The sequence below is a fragment of the Littorina saxatilis genome, linkage group LG10 (assembly GCF_037325665.1).
Source record: "Littorina saxatilis isolate snail1 linkage group LG10, US_GU_Lsax_2.0, whole genome shotgun sequence".
NCBI lineage: Eukaryota > Metazoa > Mollusca > Gastropoda > Littorinimorpha > Littorinidae > Littorina > Littorina saxatilis.
In genome coordinates this window covers 5,917,350-5,935,173 of record NC_090254.1, presented here as the reverse complement: position 1 = coordinate 5,935,173, position 17,824 = coordinate 5,917,350, and the positions used below count along the sequence as shown (strand labels likewise).

Genomic DNA, 17,824 nt, shown 5'->3' with positions numbered 1-17,824 from the left:
TAGCTGAACAGCTGTAGAGACACTTTTCTGGTTGGGTACACCAGGGCTTGATCAAGTGTATGAGAGTGAGGGGCTTCCAACATGAGGCAGGGGTTCAGGGTCTGGACCTAGTGTTTGAGAGTGAGGGGCTTCCAACATGAGGCAGGAGTTCAGGGTCTGGACCTAGTGTTTGAGAGTGAGGGGCTTCCAAAATGAGGCAGGGGTACAGGGGCTGGACCTAGTGTTTGAGTGAGGGGCTTCCAACATGAGGCAGGGGTTCAGGGTCTGGACCTAGTGTATGAGAGTGAGGGGCTTCCAAAATGAGGCAGGGGTTCAGGGTCTGGACCTAGTGTTTGAGAGTGAGGGGCTTCCAACATGAGGCAGGGGTTCAGGGTCTGGACCTAGTGTTTGAGAGTGAGGGGCTTCCAACATGAGGCAGGGGTTCAGGGTCTGGACCTAGTGTTTGAGAGGGAGGGGCTTCCAACATGAGGCAGGGGTTCAGGGTCTGGACCTAGTGTTTGAGAGTGAGGGGCTTCCAACATGAGGCAGGGGTTCAGGGTCTGGACCTAGTGTTTGAGATTGAGGGGCTTCCAAAATGAGGCAGGGGTTCAGGGTCTGGACCTAGTGTTTGAGAGTGAGGGGCTTCCAAAATGAGGCAGGGGTACAGGGGCTGGACCTAGTGTTTGAGAGTGAGGGGCTTCCAAAATGAGGCAGGGGTTCAGGGTCTGGACATAGAGTTTGAGAGGGAGGGGGGTCCAAAATGAGGCAGGGGTTCAGGGTCTGGACCTAGTGTTTGAGAGGGAGGGGGGTCCAAAATGAGGCAGGGGGTGTCTGGACCTAGTGTATGAGAGTGAGGGGCTTCCAAAATGAGGCAGGGGTTTAGGGTCTGGACCTAGTGTTTGAGAGGGAGGGGGGGTCCAAAATGAGGCAGGGGTTCAGGGTCTGGACCTAGTGTATGAGAGTGAGGGGCTTCCAAAAGGAGGCAGGGGTACACGGTCTGGACCTAGTGTATGAGAGTGAGGGGCTTTCAACATGAGGCAGGGGTACACGGTCTGGACCTAGTGTATGAGAGTGAGGGGCTTTCAAAATGAGGCAGGGGTACAGGGTCTGGACCTAGTGTATGAGAGTGAGGGGCTTCCAAAATGAGGCAGGGGTTCAGGGTCTGGACCTAGTGTATGAGAGTGAAGGGCTTCCAAAATGAGGCAGGGGTTCAGGGGCTGGACCTAGTGTTTGAGAGTGAGGGGCTTCCAACATGAGGCAGAGGTTCAGGGTCTGGACCTAGTGTTTGAGAGGGAGGGGGGGTCCAAAATGAGGCAGGGGTTCAGGGTATGTACCTAGTGTTTGAGAGGGAGGGGGGGTCCAAAATGAAGCAGGGGTTCAGGGTCTGGACCTAGTGTATGAGAGTGAGGGGCTTCCAAAATGAGGCAGGGGTTCAGGGACTGGACCTAGTGTTTGAGAGGGAGGGGGTCCAAAATGAGGCAGGGGTTCAGGGGCTGGACCAAGTGTTTGAGATTGAGGGGCTTCCAACATGAGGCAGAGGTTCAGGGGCTGGACCTAGTGTTTGAGAGGGAGGGGCTTCCAAAATGAGGCAGGGGTTCAGGGTCTGGACCTAGTGTTTGAGAGGGAGGGGGGGGGTCCAAAATGAGGCAGGGGTTCAGGGTCTGGCCGTAGTGTTTGAGAGTGAGGGGCTTCCAACATGAGGCAGGGGTTCAGGGTCTGGACCTAGTGTATGAGAGTGAGGGGCTTCCAAAATGAGGCAGGGGTTCAGGGTCTGGACCTAGTGTATGAGAGTGAGGGGTGTCCAAAATGAGGCAGGGGTTGAGGGGCTGGACCTAGTGTTTCAGAGGTAGGGGGGTCCAAAATGAGGCAGGGGTTCAGGGTCTGGACCTAGTGTTTGAGAGGGAGGGGGACCAAAATGAGGCAGGGGTTCAGGGTCTGGACCTAGTGTTTGAGAGGGAGGGGGGGTCCATAATGAGGCAGGGGTTCAGGGGCTGGACCTAGTGTTTGAGAGGGAGGGGGGGTCCAAAATGAGGCAGGGGTTCAGGGTCTGGACCTAGTATTTGAGAGGGAGGGGGGTCCAAAATGAGTCAGGGGTTCAGGGTCTGGATCTAGTGTATGAGAGTGAGGGGCTTCCAACATGAGGCAGGGGTACACGGTCTGGACCTAGTGTATGAGAGTGAGGGGCTTCCAAAATGAGGCAGGGGTACAGGTTCTGGACCTAGTGTATGAGAGGGAGGGGCTTCCAAAATGAGGCAGGGGTACACGGTCTGGACCTAGTGTATGAGAGTGAGGGGCTTCCAAAATGAGGCAGGGGTTCAGGGTCTGGACCTAGTGTTTGAGAGGGAGGGGATTCCAAAATGAGGCAGGGGTTCAGGGTCTGGACCTAGTGTTTGAGAGGGAGGGGCTTCCAAAATGAGGCAGGGGTTCAGGGACTGGACCTAGTGAAACCTTTTACTTATCAAAGTTGACAAGCTTTGCGCACTGTGAAAATGACGGTTTGAGCATATCAAGCATCACTACAGCCAATCTATTAAACATTGAACACTGTAATAGGTATTTTTTGCAAGATTAATGATGAACGTAACTGTTTTGATTTCAAAAAAGTTGGTTCTCTGTTCATTCATTGCAGCTGTGCATTGTTGTGATTTCGCAGATAAATTTAGCGTTCGAGGGGGTACCCTTAAACAAAGGGGCATAAGTAGTAGTGGGAATGAGTTATTTCGTGGCGAACTTGATAAAACGTGTTCAGTAGACCCCAATGAATATCTCTAGCCTACTGAAGCCGGATCCTGAGGGGGGTGCACGGTAGGCCTAGCTGGCTCGGAGCCTATATGGCTCTATCTGACCAGGTACGGATATATCCGCTCAGACTGTTAGCTTCAGTCGCTTCCTGTAACGTCCATCTAATGCCTGCATTCCAGCGTGTTGATACACAGTTACTACACAGTTACTACAATTCTGAGTGACCTGCTGCAGCACAGCTGGTCTCGGCTAAAACAAACTTGGTCAACATAGGTGGGGTAGAAAGTGTTAACACGTCTTATCATCCACGCTGTGTGTCAACCCTTCTTCAGTTGTTGCTCAATGGTCCACGGGGAGGAACTGTCGTCTTCAGCTCATTGTGCATGCGTGCGTGTCTGTTTATATGTGTGCATGCGTGTGTTTGTGTGTGTGTGCGTGCGTGCAAGCGTGCGTGTATGTGGTAAAATACAAACAAAATGTCCTACCGAACAGATGAAAGTAAATGTGCCTACATAAATTATTTGTGTTTTGTGCAAGGTTTGCACTGGATTGATTGAAGAGATTGATATTCAATACGACATCAATGTATACCCCTAAACCCCCACCCTGCACAGAAGAATCCAGGCTGTTGAATTGTGTCCATGTGGTGGGATGGTTCTATTCCATATAACACGCCAGGAATATTGTATGTGTATGATATAGCTTGCAAGGGCAAGATTATACTTTTAATATGTACATTCCATTTCTTGCAGTTTTCAGAAACTGTGTGATCTGTGAGAGATACGCATGCGTACGGATAGTTATTACCCGAATGAACGCGAAGCCTTCATACCAGAAAAATGTTGCTCTGCAAAATCTGGACCATCCGACAGTTTTGGATTGTTCAATAAATGTTTTCTAGTGTCTTTTTAAAGGAAATCACATATCTCTGTGTTCCTGTAAACTCCCATGATGGTTAGTTAGTTAGTTAGTTGTTGCTTTTTGGGTCCAGCGGACCATATAGGCCAAATGAGGACCCCACTCCCATCATGGAATTCTACACAAACTTCAATTTGATAAGTACTCGTTTATGCGTTGAAATTTACAAGAACACCGCCTAAAGACGTAACATAAATTCGTGATCTGCACCTCTTCACGATGTCCCGCATAGGGAAAAACAGAAAAAGGAATGTTACATTAATTATTAAATAAAGAAATCAACAAAGAGATGCTGTTTGTGACAGACCGATGCACATATGCAATGAAGAAGACATGGTCTGGCGCAAAAAGCCAGTGCTCCCTCATCCCATATCCAGTTCAGGGTCACCATCTTGTTGCGTGTACTGAGGTCGTCTTATGACCTTGTAAGTTTGGCTGGTGTCAAGGTCGGTCAGTGTTCTCCCTCGGAGGTCAAGGACATAGTGTTCAGCGCGCATCGGCGTGTTTCCGCAACATGTAGAGTAGTACTTTTCCACATCTGCACTGGTCAGCACAACTCTCTTTCTTTTTGCTACCTTGCACACACATAATGAAAACAGAGAAAATGAGATCAATGTGTGTTTGGTTTTGTAAGACCTCAAACAATCTGAGAAAAGTGGGTCTTAGAAAGGAGCGAGTGTTGAATTTAGAGGGTCATTATAACGTCCTCACGGGGAATTTCCTTTCAGGGACATGGGTTGATGATATGCTGAGAGGGAGTCTTAAAATGGGGGTGCTGGTGCATTTAAAAACGTTATGAACAGATGTCTGGGGAAAAATAAAGGTCTTTAAAAGGAGGGAGTCTTGCATTGGGAGGTGTCTTAAAAGGGGTATCCTCTGTATACAGGAGTGCAAAATAACCACCACAAGTTACCTTAAAAGGGGTATCCTCTGTATACAGGAGTGCAAAATAACCACCACAAGTTACCTTAAAAGGGGTATCCTCTGTATACAGGAGTGCAAAATAACCACCACAAGTTACCTTAAAAGGGGTATCCTCTGTATACAGGAGTGCATGCACAATAACCACCACAAGTTACCTTAAAAGGGGTATCCTCTGTATACAGGAGTGCAAAATAACCACCACAAGTTACCTTAAATCCAAATTCAATCCATTTCCTTTTTTGGTTTTGCCAGTACCACAGCCAGACGGTGGCTAAATATTCCTGGTCACTGCTGAGAGTTGCACGGGGTGGAATACCGAGTCGGTGTAGGCTGTACATCTTGTCTGTTGCGATGCACTCAGCCATGTGTTCGATAAAGTTCACAAACATTTTGACACCGTCTCTGCATAAAACAGCAGAGAGCATATAATACATATTGCTCTTGCTCACAAATGCAAGAAATCTTAATTTGACGTTGAAAGATAGAGTACCTGTACTCTCAGAGGCCTCTAAGAATGTCTACAATTTTAGAGAACTAGTTGCTGAAAAAGAGGGTAGCTTAAAATAGAAATGAACCTTACGAAATCATGAAAATAAAAGTTAAGCCAAGAAAGTCTTGTGAAAAGTAGTCAAGCAAACAAAACACTTAGATGCGTGCACCTGCACCTATACACACACGCAGACACTCACACTCAAGCACACACCCCACAACATAAACCACAATCATAGCCCCCCCCCCCCCCCAACACACAAATACGTACACACTCATCGATGAATAACCACACAAATCCATGCACAAACACACACCTTCATCACCCTCCCCCCACTCACACCCACACTGAACTGAGCGATAAAGATCTCCACTTACACATTGTCCAGACAGCACTCTACGATTTCAGGCTGAGAGAAGTACTGTTCCAGCAGAACGTTATTGACAGGATCAAAACTTGTCCATGTCAGGTCTTCGTCCTTCTCCGTGTCTTCGGGCAACTCTATCATTCTCCACAAAAACGGCCTGTTGCTGTGAAGTCTGTGGCAAGATTCTCCATAACCACATTTGCCCTGATGGATAGAGAACAGTAACACATGTAGGCTTGTTGGCACACACGCACATACACAACACGAATGCACGCACACATACTCATGTGCATGGTTGCACGTAGGCATAAACACACACACACACACACACTCCAATGCTCGCATGCAAGTTCACCGCCACCCCCCCCCCACCCCCCACCCACCCACCCACCCACACATACACACATACGCACAAACACTCCAACATACGCACGCATGCATACAGACACAAACATTCACACTCCGACTCCCACACATACACATACATATAATTACACTCCCATGCACGCACACACACACACACACACACACACACACACACACACACACACACACACACACAAACACACACATACATACACACTCACACAAATACATGTATACGGCAAGCACACATACACACACACACACACACACACACACACCATAAGATGATGACGACAGATACTTCCCGGGGACTCAGTCTTGGTGGAGACCTGGTTTATTGGACGTCTGCCAGTTCTTGTAAAGAACAGCTTCTCTGGGCGTCTGCCTGCTGACAGAAATGCTCTATGTACACCCAAAGGCGCATGCCGTTTGACTGTGTGCACATCATTATAAAATCAATCGAAAAATCAATCAATCCAATTGATTAGGCCACACACTAAAAATTGTCTGTTTACGGTATCCCGACCGACCCTATTTTTTCGCGCGACCCTCGACTTATTTTTGGCATTTGGGAAGAGAGAAAAAAAGAAAAAAAAGGGGCCTTGTTTTTTTGGCAAAATAACTTAAAAATATTGTGTTTTTTTAGAAAAAATTTTTTTTTAAAAAAATCCCGACCTACCGACCCTATTTTTTGGGCCTATGTTACCGTAAACAGACTAATTTTTTTTGTGCCTTAATCAATCATTCCATTGATCAAGCGAACACAGTGGAACCCCCCTTTTAAGACCTAAACAATAACTAAGTCAGAGAAAAGAAGGTCCCAAAAGGGAGGGAGTCTTAAATTGGGGTTAATTTACTGAGGCAATGAACAGAACAGAGGCATTGAACGCTCAGAAAGAAAACACTAGGGTTTAATAAGAGAGGGGGCGGGGATGTAGTTCAGTTGGTAGCGCGCTGGATTTGTATCCAGTTGGCCGCTGTCAGCGTGAGTTCGTCCCCACGTTCGGCGAGAGATTTATTTCCCAGAGTCAATTTTGTGTGCAGACTCTCCTCGGTGTCCGAACACCCCCGTGTGTACACCAAGTGCGCACGAAAAAGATCCTGTAATCCATGTCAGAGTTCGGTGGGTTATAGAAACACGAAAATACCCAGCATGCTTCCTCCCAAAAAGGAAGATGTTAAAGAACAGCGGTTACATTAATAAACAAAACATAATTTCAAATAATTGAATAAATTAACTAATAAACCAATACACCAAACAATCAATACAGAAGTTCATAAATAAATAAATAAGCAAAAACATGACTAATCCAGCAACAGAAAATGATAGCCAGAATTATCTCACCGTTTTTGCGATACACTGACTCCCAAGCTCTTTGCTGAAATACATTCAGAATAGTACCAGTCTGTTGGGGTTTGGCACCAGTCTCCATATCTGGTCTTCTCTTCTTTCTGTTCAGGTCAGGAACGTCACAATCAGGGTAGACAAATATGTCATTCCGGGAGGCCACATAGGCTTGGACTTCCTTCACAACATCCTCCGGTCGACGCCCAGCAACACTGATGCCATACAACGCCAGTGTCTCTGCAACCTGAGAGTTCGTTCATATTATTTTTGATTGTTGTTACGTGGTATGATCCAAACAAAATGATCAAATGTGATTTTCGCGGAAACTGTTTGGTGGATCTAGCCCAAAATACAGCAGCCATTATAAGTAATCTCCTCCTTTATCGATGCAAAGTTGCAAATGCCTTAGCCAATCAGAAAAAAACCCTTACAATAGCCTTCTTTGGGCTTACTTCTGAGCTCTGATTTCAACGCTTACACTTTCAACGGAATACACAAAATCTTCAAATTAACCCAATCAAAAACCACCGATTTGACCAGTATTCCACGTTTCTATTCAGTGGCAGCATACACTGGTTTAACTGACAACTTACATCTTGACTCCTTATATCATGGTTTCTTTCACAATCACCACCAGAAAAACCGAAGACATGCAAGGAACAAAGGTGCAGACCATGACATCGGCCACCCTCGCGAACGCAGCCACCACAGCTGTTGTAAGATCTGCAAAGAGAGGAGTTCTGTCTATAATACTCAATGGAGTGACCAACAGTGATCGTTACAGACAGGACTGGTTCAACTGTATCAGTTTGCATGCATGTATCGGTAACAGTAGGAAACACCTCGATCATGGCACTCAATAAAATAACTTCTTGTAGACGCTTTGACGCTTTGAGAGTTTATTGTCCTCAGCTTTAAAAGCCCTTCAGACAAGGGGATATAATTTACAGAAGAAATAAACATAACCATCTCTGCAAACACATCCACACACACACTACACTCCCCTCTCTCTCTCTCTCTCTCTCTCTCTCTCCCTCTCTCTCTCTCTCTCCCTCTCTCTCCCTCTCTCTCCCTCTCCCTCTCCCGCTCCCTCTCTCTCTCTCTCTCTCTCTCTCTCTCTCTCTCTCTCTCTCTCTCTCTCTCTCTCTCTCTCTGTGCCACACACACAAACGTACGCTCGCGCTCACACACGGATTCTTCCTCCCAGTTGCATTATCATCATACAATAATGCATTAAAATTCGTTAAAAAGTCTAAAAGCAACAAACACATCATTAAAACTTAAATCATTAAGAATGTTATTCCCATAACTTGTTGTAGAGTAGAGTACTAATAATACTATGGACACCACACCCCCCCCCCCTCCCCTTTTTAGGACCTCCAAATTTACCCCACGATCCTTTTTTTAAGACTTTAGTTTTTCACATTTCCTCTTCATAGCCACTCTTCATATAGGGGAAGGGCTCCTAATATGGACCACTTTTTGTTTCATGCTGATAACTAGCTTGTTTTCTTGCGAAGAAGTTTCATTTTGTGTTTGGTAGTCCTTCTATCTTAGGTTAACCGTTAGGCCTAATTAGAGTGAAATAGCTTTGATAGATATTCAGCAAAAATTAAATACAGAAAAAAACACAAATGGTCCATATTAGGAGCCTGGGCGCCTAATATGAACCACTGAAGCGGCCTTCTCAAATCACTGTAAAAAGCCCCCTATATTTCAAAATAACATGATACAACTTAGTGTGCAAGTCAGACTAATCAAAATATGCTTTAGATTTATCTGTTTCGGGTTGATGAGAGCATGATTTGAAGCACACCAAGAAACTAAAGAAGCTTATCAAAAACAGAGTGAAAATAAGTGAAATTATAAACTTCCACGAAAAGAAGACTATTGTGATATTTTGTTTAAATTTCGAAGGCTAGTTATAGGTTATTTCCAGCAAGCTTCTGAATGAATTGATGAAATTAGCATTTAGCTTTTATTTTCTTCGATTTGTTGAAGGTGGTCCATATTAGGGGACTCACACATACTTTGAGATTTTGCTATTATTTTTTGTTTGCAGTAGAAACTCGGGGTCAACACTGTTAAAATGTAACAAATACGGTCTTAGCTGTCATATATAGCAATTTTTGTGTGATAAAAGCTTTGGCGGTGGACAGAAACGAGTCCGTTTTAGGCGGCAAATTTAGAGTGAACCCTGCCAAAAGTGAAAAAAAGAGAAAAAGCCTAACGGTTTTGAGGTTTGTGTTTCTGCAACTGTTTTGACATGTGCAAGTTATCCAGAGAGGGTGAATACAGCCAATGAAATTATTTTGAGCGCTCTAGCGCCGTTAGTTTGTCAGAACTGGAGGTGGTCCATATTAAGAGCCGGTCCATATTAGGAGCCCTTCCCCTAAGACTCTTTCTTTTCTGAGAATTGTTGAGCCCTTAACATTCAATGGTAATATGATGCGACCAGTAAATTGTGAAAAGTTCCTTAACATGTTTTTTGTCTTTTTAGTTCAATATTTGTGATTGCTCTATCGTTCAACAACACGTGAAAATGGATGCCCGTCGTGATTTAACAAAAGGCCGTCTATTCGTACTGTATATGAATGTATTCAAGCTACATGACGGTAACGGAGATAACTGGCGCTTGCAATTAACCTCACGACAGAGCCAGGAGCCACCTGACGGCCGTGTTAATGTAGTTTTTCTCGTAGTGATAGTTCCGGTGGGCAAAAACCATATCACAATTTGGAGCATTTATTCTTTCTCGTTTGCTGGAAAAAGCCAGTAACAAAGATGCTGAACTCCCAAGATATTTTTTCTCTTAGTTACTTCCCTGATAGACTCAGACTCACTGCAGCAGTAAACAACGCCCTGTACATATCTGAACTAAAACATTTCAAAGGTTGTTTTAGCAGTGTTCGTTTATAAAAAAAATTTAAAAAGTCTATCAAAATGGGATAAAAAGATATTCCCGAGATAAGTTACTGCTTTTGCGCCTATTTCTCCGAACACTTACTTTTAGCCATGGCGGAGACTCACAAGGACTTCCTCGTGCACAGAAATGATTGCACCCACCAACAGCACTGATGGTCATGTCATTTAAAATTATAGTGGATGTGATTAGAATGAGCTTGCTTATATTTTTGAAATAAATGTATATTCTTAAAAAGTATGCCCGGGCAATAACGTAGATGATGTTTTCGAAGTATTACTGTACCATAACAGAGGTTATAGAGAGAATACTACATGGCTTACTGTGTCGTACCAGATTTACACGAGATGTTTCGCTCGCAGTTCACTATTTGAAAAAGCAACGAGTTTAAATCTGGTACGACACAGCAAGCCATGTAGTATTCTGTTTATCCTACATACTGTACTTTACTGTATTTTACTCAAAACGTCCCGTAGTCGAGGCAGCCAAATTGAAGACGCTTGTTTTGGAACCTCGATCTTTTCTAAAGCATCGTGCAATCTACTACGTCAAAGCAAAGAAACGTCACTCTGGAAAGTGTGGCGTGACCTGTTGGTTCTAAAGAATTCAATTCATCGAGGGGAATTAGCGAGCGCAATTTTTTTTTCTATAATGACGTTTGGCTTGGTGACTTTCGCATCGTAAACTGTGGAAAAACAGGTCCCTGCCAGACTTGCTTGACATGACCTCATTTACATGATAAACACACGTTTGATTTGAACGATTATCTTCTCATGAGTGTCTCTCTCACGTATGTTGGATAAAAAAAAAAAAGTTTAACCGTTTACAAGCTGTATTAGCTGCAGGGCCCCCAGACAACGAAACAATGAAATGGTTGCTTCTTATTGACATTGAGCGTTAAAAGGTGGGTTACACTGTACACACCTGCACATCCTGGGCATGGAGGCACCACGTCTCACCCAGGGCAGACGCAAGAGAGTCCTCAGTTCCGTCAGGTCCAACACACCCACACCGTGCAGTTTCAGCAGCCGACGGTTGAGAGGAGTTCGGAGGTTGTGGCCGTAGCTACACCGGTCTCGAAAGCCACAGGCACCCGTGAGAAAGAAGCGAGGACAGGCATGGAGGTAGTTGCACAGTTTCTGTTGGCACGGATTGTGTTTTCTGGTGTGACCAAGGCAGAAACCCAGTGCGGCTGTAGGTCTGACAAACACTTGCCCGCTTTCTTCATAAACTATGAACAGCTGCAATGAGTACACAACAAGAAAGATGTGTTGATGGAACGTTTAATCGTAGACAAAACAAACCCTTCACAAGACTGCTTGATAGAAATAACTGTCTTCAAAAAAAGACTGACACGGTATACTAGAGTGTGTGTGGACACTGTTTGCTACAGTTCTGTTCGACTTCTGTCTTGTGTGTGGCGCCCGTTAAATGTCAAAGCAGTACCGCCCTGATATGGCCCTTCGTGGTCGGCTGGGCGTTAAGCAAACAAACAAACAAACAAACAGTTCTGTTTTGTTCTCATTATATTTTGCTTCTCCATTATATGCATTATACTTCTATGCCGCATCCTCATTTTTACATTTAGTCAAGTTTTGACTAAATGTTTTTAACGTAGAGGGGGGAATCGAGACGAGGGTCGTGGTGTATGTGTTTGTGTGTGTGTGTGTAGAGCGATTCAGAGTAAACTACTGGACCAATCTTTATGAAATTTTTCATGAGAGTTCCTGGGTATGATATTCCCAGACTTTTTTTCTCATTTTTATGATAAATGTCTTTGATGACGTCATATCCGGCATTTTGTAAAAGTTGAGACGGCACTGTCACACCCTCATTTTTCAATCAAATTGATTGAAATTTTGGCCAAGCAATCTTCGACGAAGGTCGGACTTTGGTATTGCATTTCAGCTTGGAGGCTTAAAAATTAATTAATGACTTTGGTCATTAAAAATCTGAAAATTGTAATTAAAATTATTTCTTTATAAAACGATTCAAAATTACGTTTATCGTATTCTTCATCATTTTCTGATTCCAAAAACATATAAATATGTTATATTCGGATTAAAAACACGCTCTAAAAATTAAAAATAGAAAAATTATGATTAAAATTAAATTTCCGAAATCGATTTAAAACCAATTTCATCTTATTCCTTGTCGGTTACTGATTCCAAAAACATATAGATATGATATGTTTGGATTAAAAACACGTTCAGAGAGTTAAAAAGAATAGAGATATACAAAAGCGTGCTATCCTCCTCAGCGCAACCGCTACCGCGCTTTTCTGGATTGTTAATTTCACTGCCTTTGCCACGAGCGGTAGACAGACGATGCTACGAGTGTACGGTCTTGCGGAAAAAATGCAATGCGTTCAGTTTCATTCTGTGAGTTCGACTGAGCTTGACTAAATGTTGTATTTTTGCCTTACGATACTTGTTCTTTCTCCTCCACAATGTGAAGATATAACAGGTTGGAAGATGATACCATACTGAAGCGTTTATCTGTTTAAATTAAAAAGCCGTTGAATCTCTTCTCCCTCTCTTTCTCTCCACCCTTCCCCCTACCTCCTCCCAGACTCCCCACCCCACATTAAATGCACACCTTAATTTGCCTCAACACCTACCTTCGGGCATTTTCTCAGCCATGTCTCCAACACGTCAGTATCGGCAGCCTTGAAGGCGTCAGCTCTGCGCTCTTTGAGTTTGCAAAAGATGTTGACAACGCTTTCTCTGCAGTCACAGCGAGCAGAAGCCAGCAACACTTTCAGGGCGTTTTTCACAAGTTTCCTGCTGGGGTGAGTATCAGCCATCTGCACCTCTCAGTCACGACCTGGAACAAAGACATATATATGTCTCTCAGTCCATCAGCCGGTTGTAATAAACTTTTACATATACTCTCCCCACAATGCGAGTTTGCGCTTATATTTAAAGGCACAGTTAGCCTCCTTCACATGAACCGTGGTGAAAGATATTGTTATGACATAAGTGGTATCTCAAACCTGTGTAATATATAGGATAATAAATATTGTTATGAAAATAGAATATGGCAGACAAAAACAGGTGTAACAGTAACAGGAGTAACAGTGTGGCTTTAGTTTATATTTCAATAGTTTTATCAAGTTACTTTTTATTCAAGGTCAAATTCGGTACAAGCAGTCGTGTGATTGCGGACTTGTGACTACCAAATTCACCCACACGCAAATCAACTGCACTTAAAGGCACAGTACGCCTCCCGTATACCATCACAGATACTGTCAGGCTTTTACACACGGTACAAACACCCTTCCATTTGAACGCTCACCAAACAGGAACATCCTAGGTGCCCTCACGAACAATTTTCAAAGAATTTATTTTTGCGTGGTTTACCCTGAGCCATTGTGAACCCGTGTGATCCAGTTTCCCTTTTTCACAATGTAGTCGTCAGTTAGTAATTTGAATGCGACTCGCAGTGAGCTTATTTGCAATAGCACGTTATTAAGTACCTCTGACTGCACGAAACAAACGGCTGTGGTTCACAAGAACTCTAGCGATGGCTTTTGACTGTTCAGAGGAACTGGCGATAGGTATAAACCGTCATCTGCTACGAGAACCACGACCTTGCGTGACCCTGCTTCTGGGCTTTTCTTTTTTCAAACTTTCAAAACTTGGAATTGCACTGATCTTGTCTTGATGAAAAAAGAATTCTTTTATGATTTAAGAATGTTTGTGTAACAAGCTGTCAATTTATTATTTAGATTTCAAAAGTTAGGTCTAGCGCCAAAACGCACCACGGTCCGATTGTCTCTGACACTCTCTCCGCAAAATTAATTCTTTGAAAATTGCTCGCTCTTTACGTAGGGCACCTAGGATGTTCCCGTTTGGTGAGCGTTCAAATGAAAGGGTGTTTGTACTGTGTGTAAAACCTGACAGTATATGTGATGGTTTACGGGGGGCTTAATGTGCCTTTAAGTTAGTGGCAAACCATGCTAAAGACCAGTTTGTCACTATCAGCATGGACGTAATACCCGTTCACCTGCCCTGAAAATCGAAGGCCTTAAAAAGAAAAATGTGCAGGCACTGATGACTGCGAAAATTGAGCTGATAACACATACACGTACAGTCCTCAGACGAGCATTGCCAGTCCCTTAGTCAGTAGGGTTTGTGTAACTTGTAACTTTTCGTATTAGTATAGTCTGCATGCTTCGCTGTCAGGGCAAAATCGGACAGATGATAGGAATATACGGTGGAGACATGTTACACCAATATACGTACATGTACCAACACAGTTGGCACCTGGGATTTTATACTCAGACACTTGACTTCCTGTGCGGGTATGGTGACTTAAATTATTGTCAATGGGATACGTAACAGAGTAGCCCTTAATGCTTTGGACTGAAACATATTCAGCTATTGCTTAAAGCCTTTAACGCCCCAATATCCTTATTCTTACCCCCTTATTAATTAAGTTAGAATCCTGAATTTGATTCTGGTAGTTGTTTGCACAATACTTTGAAATGGTATGTCTTACTGTGCATAATCTGCAAAATAACCTGCTTTTACAGTTTGTGATAAACAGTTCAATGCACTGAAGACATGAGTAAATGCACACTAATTTTGTTTTCCTCGTCTACAAAACAATATTGTATTTGTTGTTGTCACCAGTGACGGGCGCAGTGGCGGGGTGGTAAGACGTCGGCCTCCTAATCGGGAGGTCGTGAGTTCGAATCCCGGTCACTGCCGCCTGGTGGGTTAAGTGTGAAGATTTTTCCGATCTCCCAGGTCAACTTATGTGCAGACCTGCAAGTGACTTAACCCCCTTCGTGTGTACACGCAATCTGAATCACAAGACCTAGTGCGCACGGAAAAGATCCTGCAATTCATGTCGGAGTTCGGTGGGTTATGGAAACACGAAAATACCCAGCATGCCTACTCAACGAAAGCGGAGTGAAGCTGACTATGCTCTCAGAGTATAGTCAGTGTGGGAAACCCAAATGGGCAAACAAGCTCACACGTAACCAGAAAATTCTGGAACGCCGAAGAAGAAGTTGTCACCAGTGAGTGGCTGGGATACAATAGCAGTGTTGTTCGCAAGTAACGTTGAGAAAGTGCTCAAACAAGTTTACTTAAAGTCAACATACCCACACACAAAGTCAAGTTTCTGGGCGGTATAAAATCCGGCGTAACAACTATCCGAGTACGTCTATATCTGAGTAAGGCCACAAAAAAAATAGTCTGTTTACGGTAACCCGACCGACCCTATTTTTTTCGCGCGACCCTGGACTTTTTTTTGGCATTTGGGAAAGGAAAAAAAAATTGGTTTTTTTTGCAAAATAACGTAAAAATATGGTTTTTTGGAGAAAAAAAAAATCCCGACCTACCGACACTATTTTTTTGGCCTATGTTAATACCGTAAACAGACCTTTTTTTTTGGCCTAAAGCGTTTCCACCCTGGAATAGCGCGGTGCATTATCGTGCAATGTTTTGTGTAAAACTTGGGCGCTGAAGGCTGTTACTGACTGAGCCAAACACTGGCGCACAACTGTTCAGAGCCTTTGCGGGGCACAGTAAACATTCCCCCTCTCTGTGCCACTCTCACCACCATCCACACTACCCTTGGTCTCAAAACTGAAACTGATTTTTTTACAAACAAGGGCGAGGAGCCCTTAATTAACCTTGTTTGCTACAAGTACAACGTTATCAGTGAGTAACAAACACGCATGCAACGAAAAAGGAACCACAGGCACATGAGAATGTATCGTCTCGCTTCACGTCTCTGAGCTACAAGCTGGTATAAAAAACACGGCTACCACAGAGGATAGTCTTACAATACAAACCCTACTATCTGCACTTATACTGACATTAACTCACATAGCTAAGCAGCCGTTCTATCGATTTGAGTGTCGATGTCTGCGACCTGCACCCAACACACACAATATTTAAAACTAGAGTTCCTTCCCTTGCTTATTCTGTACGTCTGAAAGCCGGACACGAAGCAAAACTGAAAATCGACTCAAATAGTCTTTTTACATTTAGTCAAGTTTTGACTAAATGTTTTAATATAGAGGGGGAATCGAGACGAGGGTCGTGGTGTACGTGTGTGTGTGTTTGTGTGTGTGTCTGTGTGTGTGTGTGTGTGTGTGTGTGTGTAGAGCGATTCAGACTAAACTCAGTACTAGACCGATCTTTAGGAAATTTGACATGAGAGTTCCTGGGAATGACTATCCCCGGATATCTTTTTTTTTCGATAAATACCTTTGATGACGTCATATCCGGCTATTTGTTAAAGTTGAGGCGGCACTGTCACACCCTCATTTTTCAATCAAATTGATTGAAATCAGTTTGCAAAGCAATCTTCGACGAAGGCCGGACTTTGGTATTGCATTTCGGCTTCGGTGAACGGCACGTAGTGGAGGGAACTGTCATCGTACCGTCGTGTTGAAAACCACTGGTAGCATCAGTCAAACATGACATATCTGCCCAACTCTGGCAAAAAAACACCAAGTTCAAAAATCACGTTTCGACTGCGAAAAACGCGCTTTTCTTCTCTTTGCATTAATTTTACAACAGGCATTTTCGATACTTGACATGTTTTTCTGCAAGTAAGCGTCGGCATGTCAGTTTTCTGCATTTCTTGGGTTTGTCACTGTTTAAAAACAAAAGAATTCTGTACTCACCGATATACAAGGACAGCACAATAATACGAATTTTCACTTATAAATGCTTCATTAGCAGGGCCGGACCAAGTTCGTTTGAGGGGGGCGGGGGCCGGGGTTCCAACTGAAGGCAGGGGTCCAAAGTCCACATTTTTTTTCTCTGAGAGGTACATTGGATGGCCAGGGGGGGGGGGGGGGTTCCGGAACCCCAGGAACCCCCCCCCCCCCCCAGATCCGGCCCTGATTAGGAAACACACAACAAAGGACAACAAAAAGCAAAAGCACCACTGACGGAACGAACTAGGACAAGGTTGGGAAAGAAGGTGGAGGGAAATACAAAAGGGAAGGAACTGGTGGTTCAACTGAAAAAAAGACCACTTGGAGCAAATGAGTGAACTTACTGTGTAAGAAGACAGTTTTCCCAGGCATGCTTTGAGTCAGTGCGCGCACACACACACGAAGATCGAAGGTACAGTTTAGATGAAGCAATATTTTGAAACTTGAAGGCACTTCAGTTTCTGAGAGCTCGTCCAGAATGGAAGTCAGCAAGCCAGCATTACATTATGCAGTGTTGAGCAAATCCTGCGGCATAGTGACAGCGGAGGCATCTATACGTGTAGCTCGCTATTTTGGTCTTGTCGACAAGTTCCGTAGATGGCATGGGACATGTTTTCGTAAGTACTTCCCACTACGTCCACTAACAGCGGTTGAAGCAAAGACAATTGCCACGCGTTGATTCGTCAATGACAGACTACACAACTTGAGTCTGAGTAGAACATGGCTGCTTTCTCTATACCTTGGCAGGCACCCAGAACAAGATACAGACTTTTTTTTTACAGAGACATTAAAAGTGCCGCTGTGCGCACTGGTTCAGCATTGAAGCCGTCTCCGCATATATATAAGTGTTTTGTATTTTATGTCGTCATCTGCACTGTGACATTCAGTCAAGGAATTGGCACACCCTTACAAGTTATGATCCCAAGCAGAACTTTAGGGCGGCTACGGTTTACACACGCACACACACACACACACACACACACACACACACACACACAAAACACACACTACACACACACTCTCTCTCTCTCTCTCACACACACACTGACACACACACCGCGCACACACACGTAAACCGCACT

At 44.0% G+C, this 17,824-nt stretch overlaps 1 protein-coding gene and 1 long non-coding RNA gene across 5 annotated transcripts in view; both read right to left on the bottom strand.

The window, feature by feature from the left end:
- Positions 1 to 935, bottom strand: part of LOC138978011 (uncharacterized) — a 2,013-nt gene extending 1,078 nt beyond the window's left edge. Inside the window, exons 1-2 of one of the 2 annotated variants that reach the window (XR_011459559.1) lie at positions 163 to 935; positions 1 to 107 (exon numbers count right to left, since the gene is read on the bottom strand). The exon at positions 1 to 107 is cut by the window's left edge and continues 1,078 nt beyond it. This is a non-coding gene — a long non-coding RNA (uncharacterized lncRNA). The remainder of the gene's footprint in view (positions 108 to 162) is intronic. The other variant, XR_011459560.1, reaches the window with a different exon arrangement.
- A 1,332-nt stretch (positions 936 to 2,267) lies between these two features.
- On the bottom strand, positions 2,268 to 17,435 carry LOC138978033 (protein mono-ADP-ribosyltransferase PARP12-like). Of its 3 annotated transcripts, none has more exons than XM_070350654.1 (9): positions 17,087 to 17,435; positions 12,678 to 12,883; positions 10,982 to 11,298; positions 7,728 to 7,857; positions 7,132 to 7,378; positions 6,065 to 6,171; positions 5,431 to 5,624; positions 4,773 to 4,965; positions 2,268 to 4,214 (listed from the first exon to the last, which is right to left on the bottom strand). In XM_070350654.1, the coding sequence occupies exons 2-9, from the start codon at positions 12,861 to 12,863 to the stop codon at positions 4,002 to 4,004; spliced, it is 1,587 nt and encodes a 528-aa protein (XP_070206755.1). In that variant the 5' UTR covers positions 12,864 to 12,883; positions 17,087 to 17,435; the 3' UTR covers positions 2,268 to 4,001. The 3 variants fall into 3 exon arrangements, with proteins under 3 accessions (XP_070206755.1, XP_070206754.1, XP_070206756.1); XM_070350653.1 differs by lacking the exon at positions 17,087 to 17,435 and adding an exon at positions 15,901 to 15,963; XM_070350655.1 differs by lacking the exon at positions 17,087 to 17,435 and adding an exon at positions 15,901 to 15,963 and having other exon boundaries at positions 4,040 to 4,210.
- Between the last annotated feature and the right edge of the window lie 389 nt (positions 17,436 to 17,824).

Coding starts and splice junctions, on each gene's coding strand:
- LOC138978033 (XM_070350654.1), bottom strand. CDS start 12,863: ATGGCTGATACTCACCCCAGCAGGAAACTTGTGAAAAACGCCCTGAAA. Junction 6,172..7,131: donor GTCAGTGTATCGCAAAAACG/GTGAGATAATTC, acceptor TTCTGTCAGCAG/GCAGACGCCCAGAGAAGCTG. Junction 4,215..4,772: donor GGATTGAATTTGGATTTAAG/GTAACTTGTGGT, acceptor TGTGTGTGCAAG/GTAGCAAAAAGAAAGAGAGT.